At 43.2% G+C, this 19,853-nt stretch overlaps 1 protein-coding gene across 1 annotated transcript in view; it reads left to right on the top strand.

Annotated features, from left to right (window-relative positions):
* The window catches only part of LOC109302211 (matrix metalloproteinase-20-like), a 23,980-nt gene extending 5,278 nt beyond the window's left edge, over positions 1 to 18,702 (top strand). Inside the window, exons 3-9 of the mRNA XM_019523777.1 lie at positions 3,256 to 3,390; positions 8,989 to 9,150; positions 10,710 to 10,821; positions 11,607 to 11,740; positions 13,802 to 13,958; positions 16,726 to 16,829; positions 17,884 to 18,702. Of these exons, the coding sequence (XP_019379322.1) occupies positions 3,256 to 3,390; positions 8,989 to 9,150; positions 10,710 to 10,821; positions 11,607 to 11,740; positions 13,802 to 13,958; positions 16,726 to 16,829; positions 17,884 to 17,984 (905 nt within the window). The 3' untranslated portion in view covers positions 17,985 to 18,702. The remainder of the gene's footprint in view (positions 1 to 3,255; positions 3,391 to 8,988; positions 9,151 to 10,709; positions 10,822 to 11,606; positions 11,741 to 13,801; positions 13,959 to 16,725; positions 16,830 to 17,883) is intronic.
* Positions 18,703 to 19,853: the final 1,151 nt, after the last annotated feature.

Here is a 19,853-nt window from a genome sequence, read left to right as displayed (position 1 = left end):
TTGCACCCCCTCGTCCAAATCACTGATGAAGATATTGAACAGTGCAGGCCCAAGGACCGAGCCCTGTGGGACCCCACTTCCCACGTCCTTCCAGGTCGAGAAGGACCCATCCACTACCACCCTCTGGGTGCGACTCTCTAACCAGTTGGCGACCCACTGGACTGAATGGGTGTCTAGGCCACAGTCCCCCAGCTTCCTAATGAGAATGGGGTGAGAGACAGTGTCAAAAGCCTTCCTGAAGTCTAGAAAAACTATATCCACTGCCACGCCTGCATCCAATGATTTAGTGACCTGGTCGTAAAAGGCCACCAGGTTGGTCTGACAGGACCTGCCGCTGATGAACCCATGCTGGTGTTTGCTACAGGGGATGACCTAGTGGGCAATCTGCAGATACAGGGTAACCTCGTGGATAGTGACCACCAATTGTGGAATTCACTATCCAGTAGAAGGTGGGAAAGATAACCAGTAAGGCAGAGGTGCTAGACTTCAGAAAGGGAAACTTCACTGAGCTCAGGAGATTAGTAAGAGAGGCACTGAAGGACAGGAGCATTGTCGAGATGGGAATCCAGGAAGGGTGGTCATTCCTCAAGGGAACAATCCTTCAGGCACAGAAGGGAACAATCCCATGACACATAAAGGGAGGCAGAGGGGCCAAGAAACCCTATTGGCTGAACAGGGGAATCCAGGAAAGCCTAGGGAAAAAAAAAAAAAAAAAAAGAAGCATACAGACTGTGGAAGAAATGGGTAGCCACCAAGGAGGAGTATACCTACTTGGCTTGCACTTCCAGGGAGTTAGAAAGGCCAAAGCAGTAATGGAACTCAAGCTGGCACCAAAAATTAAAGACAAGTAAAAGTCCTTCTTCAGGTATATAGGAAGCAAACAGAAGGTGCACAACAACATAGGACCCCTACAAGACAGATTAGGGCAATTGGTGACAGATAGGTGCAACAAAGCAGAGCTCTTCAATGAGTTTTTCGCATCCATATTCCTGAATACCGATAAAGACATACCTCCCAGCTGGATTATCAACAGGCACAAGAGGGACACCAGCCCACCAACAGTTCACACTGACCTAGTGAAGGGACACTTGGAAGGGCTGAATGTGTTTAAGTCAGCAGGCCCAGACAATTTTCATCCACAGGTGCTGAGGAAATTAGCCAGTGTCATAGCAGAACCACTGGCAAGACTGTTTGAGCACTCATGGCACTCATGACAGGTCCCAGATGGCTGGAAAAGAGCCAATGTCGTCCCTATTTTCAAGAAAGGGAGAAAGAAAGATCTGGGTAACTATAGGCTGGTTAGTCTCACCTCTATCCTTGGGAAAACCTTTGAAAAAATTATTAAGGAATGCATTTGTGGGAGTCCAGCACAAAAAATAATGCTGAAGGGCAACCAGCATGGATTCATAGCAGGTAGATCCTTGTTTCTTTTTATGACCAGGTCACAAAATGCTTAGATGCAGGAGATGAGATAGATGTCATTTACTTGGATTTTAAAAAGGCCTTCAATACAGTGTCTCACCCCATTCTTATAAATAAACTAAGCGGCTGTGACACAAATGATTACAGTCAGGTTGGTGGCAAATTGGCTTATGGGATGCAGCCAGAGAGTGGTGGTGGATGGGTCGGTATTGACCTGGAAAGATGTGGGCAGTGGGATCGGCCAAGGTTTGGTCCTTGGACCAATGCTGTTCAATATCTTCATCAGTGACTTGGATGAGGGCACGGAGAACACTTTGTCCAAATTTGCAGACAACACCAAATTATGCAGCAAAGTATACACACGGGTGGGCAGGGAACAGATTCAGGTGAAGTTGGACAGGTTGGAAAAGTGGGCAGAACAGAACAGGATGCAGTTTAACAAAGATAAGTGCGAAGTGCTGCACCTAGGGAGAAAGAATCACCAACACACATGCAGACTGGGAGATGACCTTCTAAGTAGCACAGCGGCAGAAAGGGATCTCAGAGTCATAGTAGACTCCAAGATGAACATGAGTCACCAAAGTGAGGAAGTGATAAGTAAAGCTAACTGCACTCTATCATGCATTAGAAGGTAAATCACAAACAGGGCTAAGGAAATGATACTTCCCCTCTATGTGGCATTGGTAAGACCATAGCTGGAGTACTGTGCCCAGTTTTGGGCATCACACTTCAAGAAGGATGTGGATAACCTTGAGAGGGTCCAAAGGAGGGCTACTCATATGGTTAGGGGCCTGCAGGTAAGGCCCTATGAGGAGAGATTGAGGGACCTGGATCTCTTCAGCCTCTGCAAGAGAAGGCTGAGAGGTGATCTTGTGCTCATTTGCAAATTTAAATTGGGAGGTTTGGGCAGCAAGGAATAGGAGATGCTCTGTTTACCAGGATGCCCCTTGGGGTAACTAGAAACAACAGCCACAAACTGACAGAGAACAGATGTAGATTGGACATCAGGAAGAACTTCTTCATAGTAAGAGTTACCAGAATCTGTAATGGGCTTCCAAAGGATGTGGTGCTCTCCCCTACCCTAGAGGTCTTTACAAGGAGACTGGAAAAGCACTTGGCTAGGGTCATCTGACCCCCGCACTCTTTCCTGCCCAGGGAAGGGAGTCAGACTCGATGATCTACTGAGGTCCCTTCTGTCCCTAAAAATCTATTAAATCTATACACACCTTGTGGTACGGTAAAGCCAGTTACTGTACACATGCAGATGCTTACTGCGCAGTAATTTGCTCTAATCATAAGTAAATTTCCTACCTGCAAATGCAAGCAGCACATTTACTTGAGATTATTAATTGTGCAGTAGCACACATGTACACACTTGTTGAGGAGCACATGTGCTCCCAGTCAGCTGGGAAGCACAGGGCTGGAGATTTCTCCCTGGCCCCAGGAGCTGCCTGCTGCCAGAGTGGGCTCTGCCACCAGAACCCAGGCAGGCACAATGTCCCCCTGCCCTGGCAGCAGGGAGTTCCCTTTGTTAGCTCCGCAGTCATAAGGCCAGTGCTAGAAGATCCTTCTCTCCCAGTGCCAGCCCTAGCAATCTTCTCCCACATCTCCGCATCTGTAGACGTGCCTGGGAGAGTTACTCAAGAGTAAACTGCTCCTGGATTATTTTCATGTGTAGACACAGCCATGCAGTTTGAAATACCAAGAAAGTCAAGCTAAAGGAAACAAAACATCTAAAGGGTTGTTTTATTAATGTTCAAATAATAGTTTGAAAGTGACTTGATTTCTTAACCTGATCCACCATCTGCTGAAACCATGTATGTACTTTGCCAGAGCATGGAGACTTTTTCCCTTTTGATGGGCCTCGCGGTATCCTGGGCCATGCATATGGACCTGAGGAAGAAGCAATAGGAGGCGATGTACATTTAGATGAAGATGAATTCTGGACAACTGGATGTGTCAAAAAAGGCAAGTGCTTTGTTTACTTGGTCAGCTTTCTCTCCCACTGAATTAATTTCCAGTTCCTATAGAACTTTAATATAGAGTGAGTTTTGCTACATATGATCTGTTGCTGCTACCACCAGGAGAATACAGATAACACACAAATACAAATAAGTCTGACAAAAATCAAAGCTTCAGTTAAGGTTCCTAAGCTCAATCAAGAGAACTGATTGGTGAGAATATTGAAAGCTAAGCCATTCCAATAATGTACTTGTAGTGGGTTATCAGTTCATATAGCACAGTCTTTATTTCCCTAGGAAATGTGCCCCCCCAGGACACAACGTAAACCAAATAGCAACCAAATAAATACATAAGCAGTAAAGGGTTAACTCACACCCTCCAGTCTTTCCCAGACCCTAGGAGAGCATCATGGCTTGATGCTGCCACTTCTAGCCTCCTCTTGCTGTCTCAGCTCTCTTCCCTGGGAGGTTATAATTAGCTTCCTCTGGGACAGCTAATTATCCTCATCAGCTGGCCTAGTCCTACTTGCCAGATTTGCAATCACTTTCTTACCACCTGCAGCTAGGCTGAAGCCCCTGAGACCTGAAGCCTGCTACACATCCCTACTCCCTGCACAAGAGTGGAGCACTCTTCTGTTTCTTTATTCCCCACCCTTTTTTGAGAAAAGGAGTCCACATTTGCATGTGCCGACCCCATGAAATGGTGTATTGAGAAGTCCAAAGTATGTAAGGAAAGATACCATCTTATCAGCCATGGGTTAGCCTCCCTCATAACATTAAACCATGTTAATAGGGCATGCTCAGTAACCAACTGAAAATGAGCCCCTAAGAGGTAGTAATTAAATGGGTGTCTACTGCCCATTTAATTGCTAAACACTTTCTCTATTATGACATACCTCTGCTCTCAGAGGAGGAGCTTTCTACTCAGATATAAAACTTTCTATATCTCCACAATTTTGCGGGAAAAGACCACTCTCAGGCCTCACTCCAAGGCCTCTGTGTGTACAATGAATTCTTTTGTCAGGTTTGGACTATGCAAAACTAGTGTGCTGCACAGTAGCCATTTTATAGTTCCAAATTCTGTCTCACATTTGGGTGACAGCTGAACCTTTGTGTTGCCCCTTTCCACAACAGGTCTGTTAATGGGGCTGTAATGTTGGCAAACTGGGATGAATCACCTTTAGTAACACACTAGGCCTACAAAGGACTTCAGTTGCTTGTCATTAGCACTGGCAACTCAACCAAGGCCCTCACCTTATCAACCAGGAGCCTGATTTTCCCACTGCCCAGTATATACCCTAGGTATTTATTTTCTGCGTATCCTAGGTGACATTTACTCAGTTTGGCTGTGAGCCCAGCTGCACGTATAGACTGCAACACTTCACTTAGTCACTGCAGATGTCCATACACATGCTTGGGAGTAGGCGTTTTAATTACAGCAGTTCCCAGACAGCTAATCTAATTAAAATAGCTCATCATTCTTTGTTTTAAGCCCTGCATGTTTTAAAATGGCTGTAGGATAGTTTATCTAAAGCTCTTTTGACAAAGCTGAGATAAAGTGCCACCGTAGCTATTTTAGAATGCACAAGAGCTTAATACAGGTGACAGTGAGGCCATGCTGAAGCATTCTAATTAGAATATGAATAACACGTGTATAGGCAGCTTGGAGGTGGTCCACCCTTATGTTTACAAATACTACATCATCTAAGTATGTGGCTGTATATGCCTGGTGTGGGCAGAGTCAGGGAGGGCCAAGTTAGGAAATTTCTGGAGGGGCTACATGTGTTCAAAACATCAGGTCCAGATGCTTGCCACCCCAGGGTGCTGAGGGAATTGGCAGGGGTCACCACAGTCAGGAAGGCCAACCGTACCTTGTCATGCATCCACAAATGCATTTTGAGCAGGTCCAAGGAGGTGATCCTCCCCCTCTATACGGCACTGGTCATGCTGCAGCTGGAGTACTGCATCCAGTTCTGGGCGCCGCACTTCAAGAGGGATGTGGACAACATGGAGAGGGTCCAGAGGAGGGCCACTCATATGATCAGGGGGCAGCAGGGCAGGCCTTATGAGGAGAGGCTACGGGTCCTGAACCTGTTCAGCCTTCAGAAGAGAAGGCTGAGGGGGGAATCTAGTGGCCTGTTACAAACTAGTCAGGGGGGATCAGCAGGCACTGGGGGAGTCCCTGTTCCCCCGAGCACTGCCAGGAGTGACCAGGAATAACAGTCACAAGCTGGTAGAGGGTAGATTCAGGCTAGATATCAGGAGGCGCTACTTCACGGTCAGGGCAGCTAGGATCTGGAACCAACTTCCAAGCGAAGTGGTGCTGGCCCCTACCCTGGGGGTCTTTAAGAGGAGGTTAGATGAACACCTTGCTGGGGTCGTTTGACCCCAGTACTCTTTCCTGCCATGGCAGGGGGTCGGACTAGATGATCTACTCAGGTCCCTTCCGACCCTAGAAACTATATCTTTTAAATTCTGGGCCGGATACTTGGGTCCTAGGTCTCCAACCAAAATCTGCAGTGATAGGTTTCCTCTGGAAGACCCAACCAATCTAATATGGCCACCTTGAGGGTCTTCTAATCCTGGGCCAAACCCATACCCAGGACTCAGTACATGACCTGGGGCTCTCTAGTTAGTAGCGGGGGCACCCTCACAGTCCCATACCCCATGGCCACTGATAGGTTTCAGCCACCTGCTCAAATATAAAAAGAAACACCTGTGGGTCATCAGCCAGTCCCATCTTGGGAAGCCCTTCACCCTCAAGCCTCAGGGTTCCCAGTGACTCACCAACACGTGTGGCATTTTTTCTGCATTCCCACTGCTGTCACAGGAACTCCTGCTTTTGCAGATGCTTCTCTCCTTGAAATTGCTTCAGTTGCTGCTGCTGTAGTTGGAGATGCTGAAACTGTTGCTGCTGCAGTCCCTCCAGCCATTTTAGCAGGGATCTTGTCTCCACCTTAGCTGCCTAAATTCCCCACCACATCTAGTATGTTGTCAGTTCATATAGCACAGTCTATTTCCCTGAGCAAATTTGCCCCCCGGAACACAGTATATACCATCAAACAGAAACCAAATAAATACATAAACAATAAAGGGTTAATTCACACCCAGAAGTCTTTCCCAGGCCCCATAGGCAGCAGAAGGCCAGGGCTTGGTGAGCTTAGCCCCCCAAACTAATTTTGTGGCAGCTGGTGACAGCAGTAGCACCATGGTGCTGCTCAGCATGCAGCCAGGCCAGCACTCCATGTGTGCTCAGCTCCACATGGCTGAGGAAGAAGAGGCTAACCACACATACCTCGCACCATGCAGAGCACAATGGGAGTTGTAGCTCTTCTGCTGATGCATTCACTCAGTGCCCCCAATATTTTCTCCCTCCATCTATGCCAGGCCCTGAGAGGGTATCATGTCTCAATGCTGTCACCTCTCAGCCTTCTCTGCTCTCTTCCCTGGGAACTTTAAACTCCTCTAGACCAGTTAATTATCCTCATCAGCTGTCCCACGCCCCCTAGCAGACCTTCAATCACTTTCTTACCACATGCAGCTAGGTTGCAGCCCATGAGACCTGTAGCATACTACAGGACCCAATATTTTTAAAAAGTGAGCACAACCAATTGTGAATATTAAGTAGTTTTCCTTCAGAAACGGTAGCATATACCAGCAACCAGGAAGTTTTCAATGACCTTTGCATTCTAATGAAGCATGAAAGCATGATAACATTTTGCAGGAAAAAGAAGCACTGTTTTAGGTTTATTAACTCAGAAAGGCCATGATCCGAAACCAAATAAGGACAAGTGGAGTCTTTCCACTCAGATGAATCCCAGAATGGTTATACAACCAACAATAGGCAATCAGGCATTTCTAGTTAATAGTCTTGATCTTAGATCCTAGGCTTTTTTTAGTTCATTCCCAAATGCCAGGCAAAGGCTGTAGCCACATTTAATGCAAAACTATTCTAAAAGCAAGGGGACTTATTGCTTGGGGATGTGCTTCTGCTAAACACATGTAACTTTTTATCAGTTTACTCCAGTGGTTTTTAACCTTTTAGAGGCAAGGTCCTCCCAACTAGGCTCAAGGCACCCCTTGGAAAATTCCAGCTTTTAGCTGCCACTTGCTTTTTGACTACAGAAAAATGATACAGCAATTCTTCTGTTGCAAAGAGCTTAGAAAGACCACAGAAGATCAGAATATTTTTTACACTGTGGATTCCTATTTGAAATCTTTTGGTTTATCATGAATTGTGAATCATGAATAGGTATCTGCATACCTAACCATATAAATATTGAACCACACCCTGTGGCACTCTTAAAAGGATCCTGTAGTATCCCTACATGCCACAGCAATCTGGCTGAGAATCACTGGTTTATTCCTATACCAGTGTAGTGAAACAAGTTTAAAGTTATAGTGTTTTAATTTTTATTTAGACAGAATAGAGCGGAGTGGTGAAATAGAGGACACAAAACAGTAACAGTGGATTAGCTGTAAGGCACTAACATTAAATGCTTTAACTTTTCATCTGTCCACAAATGATGGTATTCTACTTGTCAAAAAAATCTTCAGGATTTTTTATTAGGACATAAGCCAAATAGAAAAAAAATGGGTTCATGGCTGTTTACTGAAAATATTTTAATTTCCTCTGTGTCCACCTACATTCATTTAGGGCTTGGACATAGGATTATATTTACACTGGTGTCATTTATACTGGTGACATAGATTATATGGGTGTCTGGAGCAGATAGATGAGCAGATTATTCCAGTGCAGTACACTGTTAGACTGCTATTACTGAATCTCATCCTTAGGTAGCAGAGGAACCAAAAGAAGCTCATTTACACTCAGAAAATGGCTGCTTCACAGTAAGGGCAGACACATACCCATGAGTCTTCCAGGGGTAATTCTGCACTGGATTGAGTGATGTTACCCAGTGCAGAGGTTTACATCATCACACTGTTCTTTGTTTACGTCGGTGTAAAGGTCAGTTACAAAAGTGCAAATATGTCATGTGTCCAGGCCTTCAATAAGGCTACATATTTTCTCTAAACTATTTATGATTGATGTATATCCAGCCTATTTTCCACACAGGAATGGAATTACTATCAAATGCTTAGGAACCAATTTTATTTTTTCACAGGAAATGCATACAAAAATGTTTTGGGTGACCCAAGAACCTGCAAAGTTTGTCTATCAGACTGACTACTAGTCAGAAATTCAGAGAAAAGATATCAGACTTAAAATAAGGCACAAAGTTTTAGCACACGTTTGATTAACTATTTGAACAAAATACCAAGGGATGTGGTATATTCTCCAGTTCATTGTCTATAAATCAAGGCTGGATAGCTTTCTGGAAGTAATGCTTCATTTCAAATAAAATGTATAGAATTGATCCCCCAGTTAGTCAGTATTGCTCAATATACTATATTATAGAAGTCAGATATCCAGATGGTCCCTTCTGGGCTTAACATAATTACATTCATTCATACATGCCAATAATAATGGTAAATCCCAGGAGACTGATCTAATATTTAACAGTAGAATATAAAACCTTTCATGTAATCTGAAATCAGTGCTTTCAAGTTTCATATTTAACCTAATGAATTTATTTTTTGTTAGGATATGACCTGTTCAGTGTTTTGGCTCATGAATTTGGCCATTCTCTTGGATTGGGACATTCCAAAGATCCAAATGCACTTATGTATCCAAAATATAAATTTTTTGAGTCAAAAGGATTCCAACTTTCACATGATGATCGGACAGCAATCCAGTCATTGTATGGTAAGTTCTACTGAAACAGTTTGTGTGTGAAGAGTAAATGACTTCAATCTTCCAATCCATTATACCACTTTTTTATTGGCCTACCTACACCAACATATATCTGAAGAAAAAATGATGGAGAATAGGTGCTAAATCCATGTTTGGTAGGCAGGGAGGTGCAATGACTATGCAATTTATTTGTAATTGGAATATTTCAATGTCCTTTGGACTTGTTAGTTCCTATTTACACAAGGAATATAAAGTAAGCTTAACAATGCTCCAAAACATATGTTCCCCAGGAATTTAGTCAATTCATATTGGCAATGTTCTGTAGAATCTCATGTGCTGTGTGCAAAATACTGTGGTGAGTCTGACTTCTTGCAGAGTATGGGCACACAAGAAAGTTTATAACATAAGCTAGGGCATGAATTTATAGCACATCAGCCATTCCATAGTAACTGTTCATGTGTACACATTTGCAAAACTTATCTTTCTGACCAAGGGAAAGAGCATGTTCACAGTCAATTACTGTGGAACAGATGATGCATTAAGTTCACACTCCAGTTACCTTGTGATGACATGTTTGCTGCTTATACCTTTAGGAACTAATTAGAACAGGGCTGTTCTGCTCCAGAACATCTGGGTACTGTACACTGCACAGGCTCCATGCTGTGGGGAAAGCTCCCCGGGGAACTCCCTGAACTGTCTAGGTTGTGCTGCTAGACCCACCCCCCATACAGGCTGCTCAGGTATAGCACGAACCCCTAGTCCACACAGCAGTTAGACAGCTGTGGAAGAGGCAGCCACCAGGGCCTTTGGGCTGCCTGTTAACCTGTGGCCAACCTGAAGCATGAGTGCCACAAGTGGCATGAGCAGCCCGTGTGTGTGGCACGTGACAGATTAGGGAAGAAGTGGGCTACAAAGCAGCAGATTGGGTAGGGAGCAAAAAGCAGAGTAGCAGATCAGGTAGAGGAAGGGGATCAGAATGGCATTTGGGAAGGGCACAGGGCTAATTTGTGGCCCACCTGCAAAAACATGGGCCCCCACTGATTTAGGAGATGCTCATTCATTACTACAACCACTAACATTATAAAGATTGCTATTTTATTGGGTTTCCAAGATTATCTCTACTTCCCACTAAGGCAGAATTGACAATGATGACACTTTAAATAGACAAATGGACACCATGTTTTCAACTCCTGTTATTCTTTCTTTTATAATCGATGTGTGAAGATCCGGTTTCTCCAATTAGCCTCAATTAATCTCAAGCTGATTGCATTGTTACCACTGAATTGTCTAATACAAAGGGTAATAACAGTTCATTATATCCATTTAGGCCAGTTACAGATTTTACACTGGAGCAGTCTTCCTTACGTGATCATTTGACTGATTATGGGCTTTGTATCCACGTTTCCTTAGGAAATGTAGTTTAAAGGGTAAGCAGATATAGTTGAAAGAGGCTCTAGTAAAAAGGCAGTAATCATGTTTCTGAATAATAGAATCTATTTATTTTCAAACTTTGTTTTCATATTTTTACTTTAAATAGAACATAAATAGATGTGCATATGCTTTGTCTGAAGGTGCTGAAAGTAAAAATTCACTTGGGAGAAGCGTTCCAGAGAAATGTGACAGCTCCCTAACTTTTGATGCAGTGACTAGTATGGGAAATGGCTTGCTTTTCATCAAGGATGGGTAAGTATCCACCTTCATTGTACACAGTACATTGTTATAGAGCTTATTACTGTTGCTGCACAGACTGTATCATTTAAATGTTTGAAGAGCACATTACTAATGAAGCACTCTGTAAGGAATTTCATACAAGCAGAGATGCTGGAAAATGACTTCTTTAAATTGTCTAGTCCATCACCTACCCAAACTTGAAAAAAGGAGCAATTCAGTGCATTTTATTAAGTGTTGTGTTCTGTTATGTTTAATTATATATAGTATGAATGTATATATATATGAAGGAGAAGATTAAAAATTGAAGATAGTATCAAGAGATGCCTCTTGGAAGTGTCAGCTTTTCTCTGGATGGCTGTGGATGTCTCTCCCATATGACTGCAATTTTTGTGTTAACAGGCAGGAAGTAGGAGAAATTGGAAATGGCATAAAAAAATCCCTCTACACAGAAATCAATAACAAATACATTCATGCTCTGTATGATAGCTTTAAAAGAAGGCAAATTTTATGTTTTTTAACAATTTCTAATAGCGTGCTGCAAATGTATTTGATTCTGAAATATGGGGAAAAGTGCACGAGTTTTCCTTTGAAATATAAAACCCTGAACTGCAACAAACCAAGATTCAAAGCTGTAGATAAGTCGTAACACTTAAACAGATTCTTATTATCACTTGAAGGTAATGATATTTGAGGGAAAACATCACAAACAGAACGATGTGCTCAGAAGTTGGGCAGAATAAAGTGTAAGAAATTATAAGTGTGTTTGATTTTGTTAAAGAAGCATTTTTTATGTTTAGGTATATGTGGCTCAGAAAGTACTGGGTAGCAGGCAACGTGGAAGGATTCCATCAGAATTACTTCCCAAAATTCCAAACAAAAATCGATGCTGCTTATGAAATTCCAGACAGAAAGACAGTTTGTCTTTTCACAGGTGAATATTGTGCTTAATTTATACCAGAGAAGCAGGATTTGTGAAATGGAGTAATATCTTTTCTTGGACCAAGTGACACAGAAGACAGACAAGTTTTCAGGGTTCAGGCACCCTTTAGCAGGTCTGGGAAAGAAGTAGTCACAATACAAACTGGAACATTTGCTTTAACTGTATAATGTTAAGGAATTTGACCACTTTAAAAGAGAAGTGTGAGAGGATATTTCTATCCTTTCTCTTTTTTCATGGGGTTTCATGTTGGAGTGTACTGGTGATTTGGTTTCACCCTCATAGTTTTCATTAAGGTATTTAGTGTACTAAATCGGGGATATCACACATAGTGATAGAAATACGTACCTGAATTCTGATGGTTTTGCTGTGGAAGGCATGAATCATGGCAACTGTGGAGAAGTGTTTGCACGTTTTGCATTTATTGTGTTGTCAAGGTCTGCTTCCATTTAGTGTTCATCAGGGAGTGAAGAGTTGCTTCGGATAAATTTAGCAAGATTGTGGGGTTGTTTGAGAACTGGAGTGAGGAAGGCTTAGGAAATTTTCTTTTAGGGTGTGATCTTCTCTGGGTACATCCCCACATGCATTAATGTGCTTTTGCTACCATGCAATAAATTTAGCACTTCTACTGTGAAGGCAGCTATACAAGAGCACAGAGGCTGCTCCAACACACTGGAATTCCAATACATTAAGCGTGGTAATTACTGCGCTCCAGCAGCATCCTGCATCTTCTGAATCAGTGTCCCCATGCTTCAAAATGGCAGCAGAGGCACTTGAACTAAAGCTCATTGAACGAGCTTTAGTTCAAGTGCCCCCACCACCATTTTTAAGCATGAGGATGCTAATCCATGAGACGCGGCAGTGCTTTAATTAGAGTGGCTCTCAGAGCAACATTTGCTATTGTTCATGTGCAATAGCAAAAGTGCATTTTAGTGACACTAAATGTGCACTTAATAAGTTAATTTTACTGTGCATTAGCGTATGAGCATGTTTTTTGCTGTGACACTCTAACGAGTAGTAAACTAGGCTACTGCACATTAAAGCACACATGTAGATGTACCCTTTGAAAATCCGTTATAACCATTGGATAATATTTCTTATAGATTCCAGTGTGGGATGCTAAGTGACAGCCAGAGATGTGTAGTCATGGCAAAGGGGGGGTGCTTGTATTTTAGTAAGTTTGCCCAAGGAGATCTTTAAAAAAAAGTCTATTTCTCTGGAGGAGCATCTTTGTTGGGTAAAGGCAGGTTTTGGATTGGTGAGGTAGATGTTGTATTAATTTGATATTTCTATTAGAGACATCCACACTGTTTCAAATAGTAAATGGAAATAAGAACATGAAAGCATAAAAAATTTCATTCACTGGGTCAGGCCTAGGTCCATCTAGGCCAGAATCCTGTCTCACACAGGGGCAGAGTGTGCATGCTAAGAGGGAAGGGTAACTATGGCATGTACTGAATTTTATACCCCTTACTTCTCTCCCACTATAGATTCCAGCATTCAATCTAGCATGGATTATGTCTGACCAATTGATACCAAAGTGTTTCTGTCAATCCCAACACCATATTTTCAAGTTCAAGAATTTAGCCAGGAATTTAATGCACATAAATTAACTCCTTCCAACTGTCTGCATGAAAAACCCTTCAACTTTCACAAAATTTAAAAGGCAATCTTATCCTCCTAACCATACTGGATAAAAAAAGGTTGGCTTGAATTACAAATGCAAAAAAAACATTTAAATCAACTAATTTGCTGGCATTATTTTTCTGTGATTTGTCTAATAATAATCTGACATGTCAGCCTTTCGAAATCTAACACAAAGTGGAGAGATGCGGGATAGAATTTTCACAGACATTTAGCATTTAGTCTTTTATTGTTCCATTGAAATCTATGGTAAAACTCTTATAGAGTTCAGCAGGAAAATATGACTAATAAAGGAGCCCATTAGAAAAATCGTATGAATAAGAGGAAATACGACAAAAATGCAATTAACTTTTGTAATATGTGGGATGCAAAATTGTTCTTTACAGTAACTACTTATCGCTTTGTTTTCAGCTTCGAAATACTGGATAATGAATACTTTGACCATGGAAATATCAGTGCATTCTATCTATGATCTCGGATTCTTTATCCCTGTCACTCACATTGATGCTGCAGTTTACATAAAAAGGAAGAAGGCGACTTTCTTCTTTGTTGGAGATGAATTTTGGAGGTATTAATCTCATCATTTTACATATTTTTTGTAGGAAAATATAGTTTTACTAAAACAAAAGAACAAATTTGCTCATCCTATCCTCACTGAGTCCCGTAGGTAGAAGAGCTGCAAAATCAAATCTAGTATTATGGGGAACATACAGAAAACTTTGCTGTGAAGTAGTTGATGTTGCTAAATACAGTCACCCACCTGTAAAACACAAAATAAGGAAATGAGACGTTAATCCACCTAATACGGCATAGTCTTTCCTCTGACACCCAAAGGCACATAATTTTGCATTATCATACCCACCATGCACTGCAGCCTTAATAGCACCCATTCATATTTTCCATTTGACCTCAAAACCCTTTACAAAACCATCTTCTCCAAACACTATTAGTTCAGAACATTTGCTATTAGTTGAGAACAATGGTGTGTTACATTAGGGCGAGGGACAGAAGTTATACATAAACTGATTTAAATGATCACAAACTGGTTTAAACATGTAACAGAACAGAAGTTCAGTGCACATAAACCAGTTTCAAAACAGCCAAAACTGGTTTTAAGATAAACCTGGTTGAATGTAGTATCAGACTTAACTGACAGAGGTCAAAGTGGTTTATGGAAGTTCTGTCCCAGACCCCTTCCTAGTTTAAGTTAAATCAAAGTCCCCCAGCATCCCAGCATGCTCTTCAGCCCTGGGCTGGGATGTGCTTTCTAGTCCAAAAAGGATGGCTGATGGAGCAGCCCCTGTCAGGATCCCTCCCCCACACCTTGCCACTCCAGTGGTAGGAGTAATGGCATGGCCAGATGCCAGCCCAGAATAGCCCCCTGAGGCAAAGGAGGCAGGGAGGGGGTGTATTCCCCCCTCCCTTCCCTCTCTCCCCAGAGGACCACAGCCGGGGTCAGCCAGCCCTGACTGCCAGCTCTGCCATTCACCCCCAGCCAGGCAGATCCCAGCTGGGGTTCCCCAGGGGGAGAAAGGAGTGAGGGGGAATAAACCTCACTGCCCCCTTTGCCTCAGGGGGCCATGCTGGCCAGCATCTGGCCATTCCCCCACCCTTGCCACTGGAGTGGTGAAGGGATGGGACCCTGATGGGGCAGCAGACTCTGACATGGTGTCCTAGGGAGCACAAGCCTCTTCCTGGTGGAGAGGGCTGTGCTGTGGGCAGAAGCGGGGTGGGCAAGACTGCCACAACCTGTGCGGGGCAAGCACTGGTGGTGGTAAGGATGGGAGGGGTGGTTATGGGGGCTAAGCTGAATTTTGGGGTGGCCATAGCCCCCAAACCTCTCTTAAAATCACCACCATCACTTACCCTGTTCAGGCTGTCACAGCTCTGCCTGCCTCGCTCCTACCCACGGTGCAGCCACCCCACCAGGAAGAGTCTTGCACTCCCTGGGACACCGTGACAGGGGCTGCTGGCAAGGGGTAAGTGGTAGAGGTGGCAGCTGGGGCTGTGGTCCCCCAGTGGGAAAGGGGAGGGGAGAATAAACCTTCTCCCTGCCCCCTTCACCTCAGGGGGCCATGCCAGGCCAATGTCTGGTTATGCCCCCACCCTTGACAGGGGCTGCTATGCCCTGGCCAGGCAGACCCTGGCTTCAGTCGCCCAGTGGGAGAGGGGAAGGAGGGGGAAATAAACTCCCTCCCTCCCCCCTTCACCTCAGGGGGTCATGCAGGGCCAGTGTCTGGCAGGGGCCAGGGTCTGGCCATGCTCCCTCCCTCCTGCAAAGACTGCCAAGGGCTGCTTCCCCCCTCCCTCTCCAGGCACACCCCAGCTGGGGTCCCTGCTGCCTAGGGTGAGGGTGTAAATCCCTCCCCAATCATACTCAGGCCTGCTGGGGGCTGGGCAAGCCCAGTCCCTCAGCTCAGCTTCCCTCCAGTCCAGCCACTGCAGAAGGGAAGGGAGGGCTCACTCTAGCGCCTCTGGCTGCTGGCCTGAGCCACTGCAGGCATGTGGCTGCATTCCCAGAATCAAAAGTGAATGTCTGTTCACTTGCTTGCTGGTTCTATCTACACAGGTTAGACTAAGCTGCAAAGAATGAATCAATTTAGGCTAAGGCTTTTTGAATGCCTGTACTTAGCCTAGGAGGTCTGGAGTGTTCTGACAGGAGTAATGAGGATTAAGTCATCTCTATTCATTCAAAGTCATAAAATTAAATTGAGATCTAAAAAAAAAAAAAGCAACATTCAGAATAGGTTCTAGGTATGCAGAAAGGTAGGTAAACCTTGGGGAACCTTTATCAATCATGGATCAGGTTTTGTTTGCAACTTGGGTTTTAGGCCTTATTTCAAATGCCTTTTTCACACCTTTTAGGCATGATTCTTTGCAGGTTAGTAGGACTGACTAGTTATGAAATCAAGTGCTTGCCACTGCATGGTTATTCCCTGCAATATATAAATTCAGAGGATGGATTAAAGACTGTCTGGCACACTATGCTATTAGGCACTGTTCTGATACAAAGGCTATGAATTTACTAATAATTTGAATGACTGTAGCTGGCAAATGTAACCAAGGAAATGTAAAAGGAGGTGATTTGCTTGTACTCTCATATTTTTCTGGACTAGAACTAAGTTTGAGCTGGAAAATCCTACTTCTCTGTAGTTCAAAATTAGTTCTCAGTGTTGAGTCATGCATGTCTTGGAGACTGAGATTCCTTTTGTTTACCTGTGAATATGTGGCAGTAATGAAAGTAGTTATTGCCTGCTAGTAGTATCAGATTTTTCCAAAAGGAGTAGCTTTATTTCTATAAAGAGAAATCTTGAAACCATGCATTTTTCTTTCAGTTTTGATGAAGGTCTCAAAATGATGGAACCAGGATACCCTAAAACAATTCAAGATGGCTTCCCTGGAATCAATGGTACAGTAAATGCCGCCTTTGAATGGGCAGGTGTGTAACAAATGCAATACTACACCAAAATAAAATATTTAAAGTAGGGCTTAGTCAGACATATAATTCCACTTGGAAGAACAAATTAAATGACTTACATACAGTATCTAGACAAATACAAGCTATTTTTGTAAATTACTTTTATTACTTTTATGACTCTTGAAATTATGGTCCTATATACCTGTGGACTGGTGGCTGTGGCTGGGTTTCCACACAATTATTTATCAAAACAAAATGCTGAATATGAGGGGACAACTCTCAAGTTTTTGGAAAGTTTAACTCTTGCTTCAAACTTCATTTCTCAAGTCCAGCCATTGTTCTTTTTAATTTTAGGCCTGGTTTCTCTTGAGATTTCAATTGCTGTTGCAAACTAATAGTTTATTCATGACTTGTACAGTGAAGCACTGATGGTTTCACCACTGCAAGATAATTTGTGCCACTCTACCATGTACTCTACACTATCTACCTAGCAATGAAGCTACACCGATAACTGGAATCTACCCTAGGATTCCAGTTATCGGTGTAGCTGCATTGCTAGGTAGATAGTGTAGACCTGTTTTACACTCTACACTACACTAGTGTAGGGTAGACAAGGTTTTAGTTACAATTTACTTAGTAGCAGATATATTGTAATCCTTCACTTAAAGCTGCACTTAAAGCCAAGAGATCCAGATGTGTAACAAGAAGTTTCTATGGTGGCTGACAGCAGTGGTGGCTGGACTGGGGATGGCTGCCACCATCAATCCTGTACCCATTTAAAATTGGCACCTGAGGTTGGCTTCCCACTGATTCCCCCTTAGTTACACTACAAAGGGGAAAAAGATAAGTCATTACTACAGAGCATAAGCAGGAATAAGAGGTGCACAGAGGTGTTTATTGTTTTACTCTGCCTTCCTATAAGTTGATGGAGTATTGTATCAGTGCTAGGCAGAGCCCAGTTGCCCATGATCCAATATACCTATTATTCCACTTGCATTGGTTACATAAATTTCATAGTCATAAAGATCCTATGAAAATTATGGGCTAGTTAAATTCATATTCTTTTTCTTTATAGGTTTCATGTACATCTTTGTTGACTCTGATGTATATGCATATCACTTAGAAGAGAAAAAGATCCTGTTTTCCATAAAGGCAAATGTGTGGTTCAGATGTTAGTCCTCAAAGACTATGCTCTCATAAACATCAAAGGGGAGCATCAACTTATGGTGGCTGAAATGGACTATTCAGTCTTTGTTTGTGTGACCACACCTTTACATTGGTATATATTTGTGCTGTCTTTCATGGTATACTTGTAGGCACATTTGAAAGGTTTTAGCGCCTATACATGAAGCTGACAGAATTATATATGCAACGCATATTTGGCAAAATGGGATTCTGCATGAAAATTATCTTATTTGCATATAATCTACTGGTCCAATAATCAGACATTAGAAATTCTAGCATGCCTGCTTTTACCTTATTATGGCGGACAAACATCTCCCAATGTGCAAGTCAAACCCAATAATCTTAAGTGTAGACTATAAACTTAGAGTAAATGGGAAAGAATCAGTAAAACCAGGAGTTCAGCTTTTGGATTATTCCACAGTACTACATAGGCAGCTTTTTCTACACAGTAGTGTGGATGTTTAAGAAAAAGCCTAACCTGTGACTGTAACTGCCTCCCACATAGTAATATGAAAAACTTAGCCACCGGCAACTACTTTTTTACAACATGCCAGTCTATGTGGTATTGGGAGAGAAATTATATGTTTCCAGTTTAAAGTAGTGTATTATGCACACTTAATGTGTATGTGCATATTCCGGAAGGTTTCAAGACTCCCACCCACAAACACATATGCTTGGTATTAAAACCTGGTCCACAAATAACGTTTGGGCTTCTAGCTCCAATATTTAAAATGGTCTTTATAAATGTTTACATCAGTGGATTCTTTTTTCTGGCATTAATCATTCAAAAAGTCCAAAAGAAACTGTCGGGTCCCTGGTGTTTATTCCAAATGTAGACATAAAAACAGTAATTTACCAGGCAGAATCTCAGCAAATCATCTACTGACTTCACTATTCTGCAGGCTCTGCTGGGTTTCAGGCATGCCTACGCAGAATGCTGAAATTAAAACACTTCTTTTTTCAGCCCTTTATAAGAGAATGAGCCGGGATAAGTGAGATACATCTACAGAGAAACAAAACTGATCACCTTGACTGAGACAGAAACAAAAAATTATTCTGGCTTTATACAAAAGGAAAAGATGATTCATACTCATTTTGTTAATATTCAATACTACACAGAGGGATATATATGCATTTCTCCATTAGCCATAGTTGCAAAGCAATTAAGGTATTTTGCTATAGCTCCAGAGGCATAAGTGTGAGTTTTGCTTCAAAGTTATGCAAAAGGCTACCCCCAAATCCACCTAGTTGTTAACACAGGGGTGGGAAAAATCCAGCCTGCAGGCCAGATCAGGCTGGCAGTAACTCTGTCTCCCAGCAGCCCCTGCCCACATGGCTGGGGCCAGTCTCCATGGCAACCCTAGTGCAGCTACACTGTGATAGCACAAGGCTGGGGTTGCCATGGAGATTGGCCCCACCCACACTGGCAGGGTGTGCAGGAGGGCAGGGCAGGGGTCTACTCTGGAGCCGCTAAAACCTTGCAGCAGAGACAGCCTGGTCAGGGGCAGGGCAGAGCCACGATCTGCAGCCTGTATGCTCTGGGTGGGGGCGTGCAGGCAGCAAATCGTGGTTTTGCCCCAGTTCGGGACCACACTGTCACTACTGCAAGGGGCTGGGACAAAGCTGCAATCCGCTACTTGTATGTCCCTGCCCGGAGCATGCAGCCTGCAGATCGCCGCTCTGCCCTGGCCCTGAACCAAGCTGCCCCCACCACAAGATCCCGGCAGCTCCAGAGCAGCCCTTTGCCTTGCCCTGATCTTGTCCCATCACAGAGCAGCTACAGCTGGGGACTCCATGGAGACTGGCCCCAGCCATGAGGGCAGGGGCTGCTGGGAAATACAGTCTGGCTGCCAGCTGGAT

The sequence above is a fragment of the Gavialis gangeticus genome, unplaced genomic scaffold (assembly GCF_001723915.1).
Source record: "Gavialis gangeticus isolate Ggan-Ray unplaced genomic scaffold, GavGan_comp1, whole genome shotgun sequence".
Lineage (NCBI taxonomy): Eukaryota > Metazoa > Chordata > Crocodylia > Gavialidae > Gavialis > Gavialis gangeticus.
The sequence above is the reverse complement of the archived record's forward strand: the minus strand, read 5'-3'. Positions and strand labels throughout refer to the sequence as shown.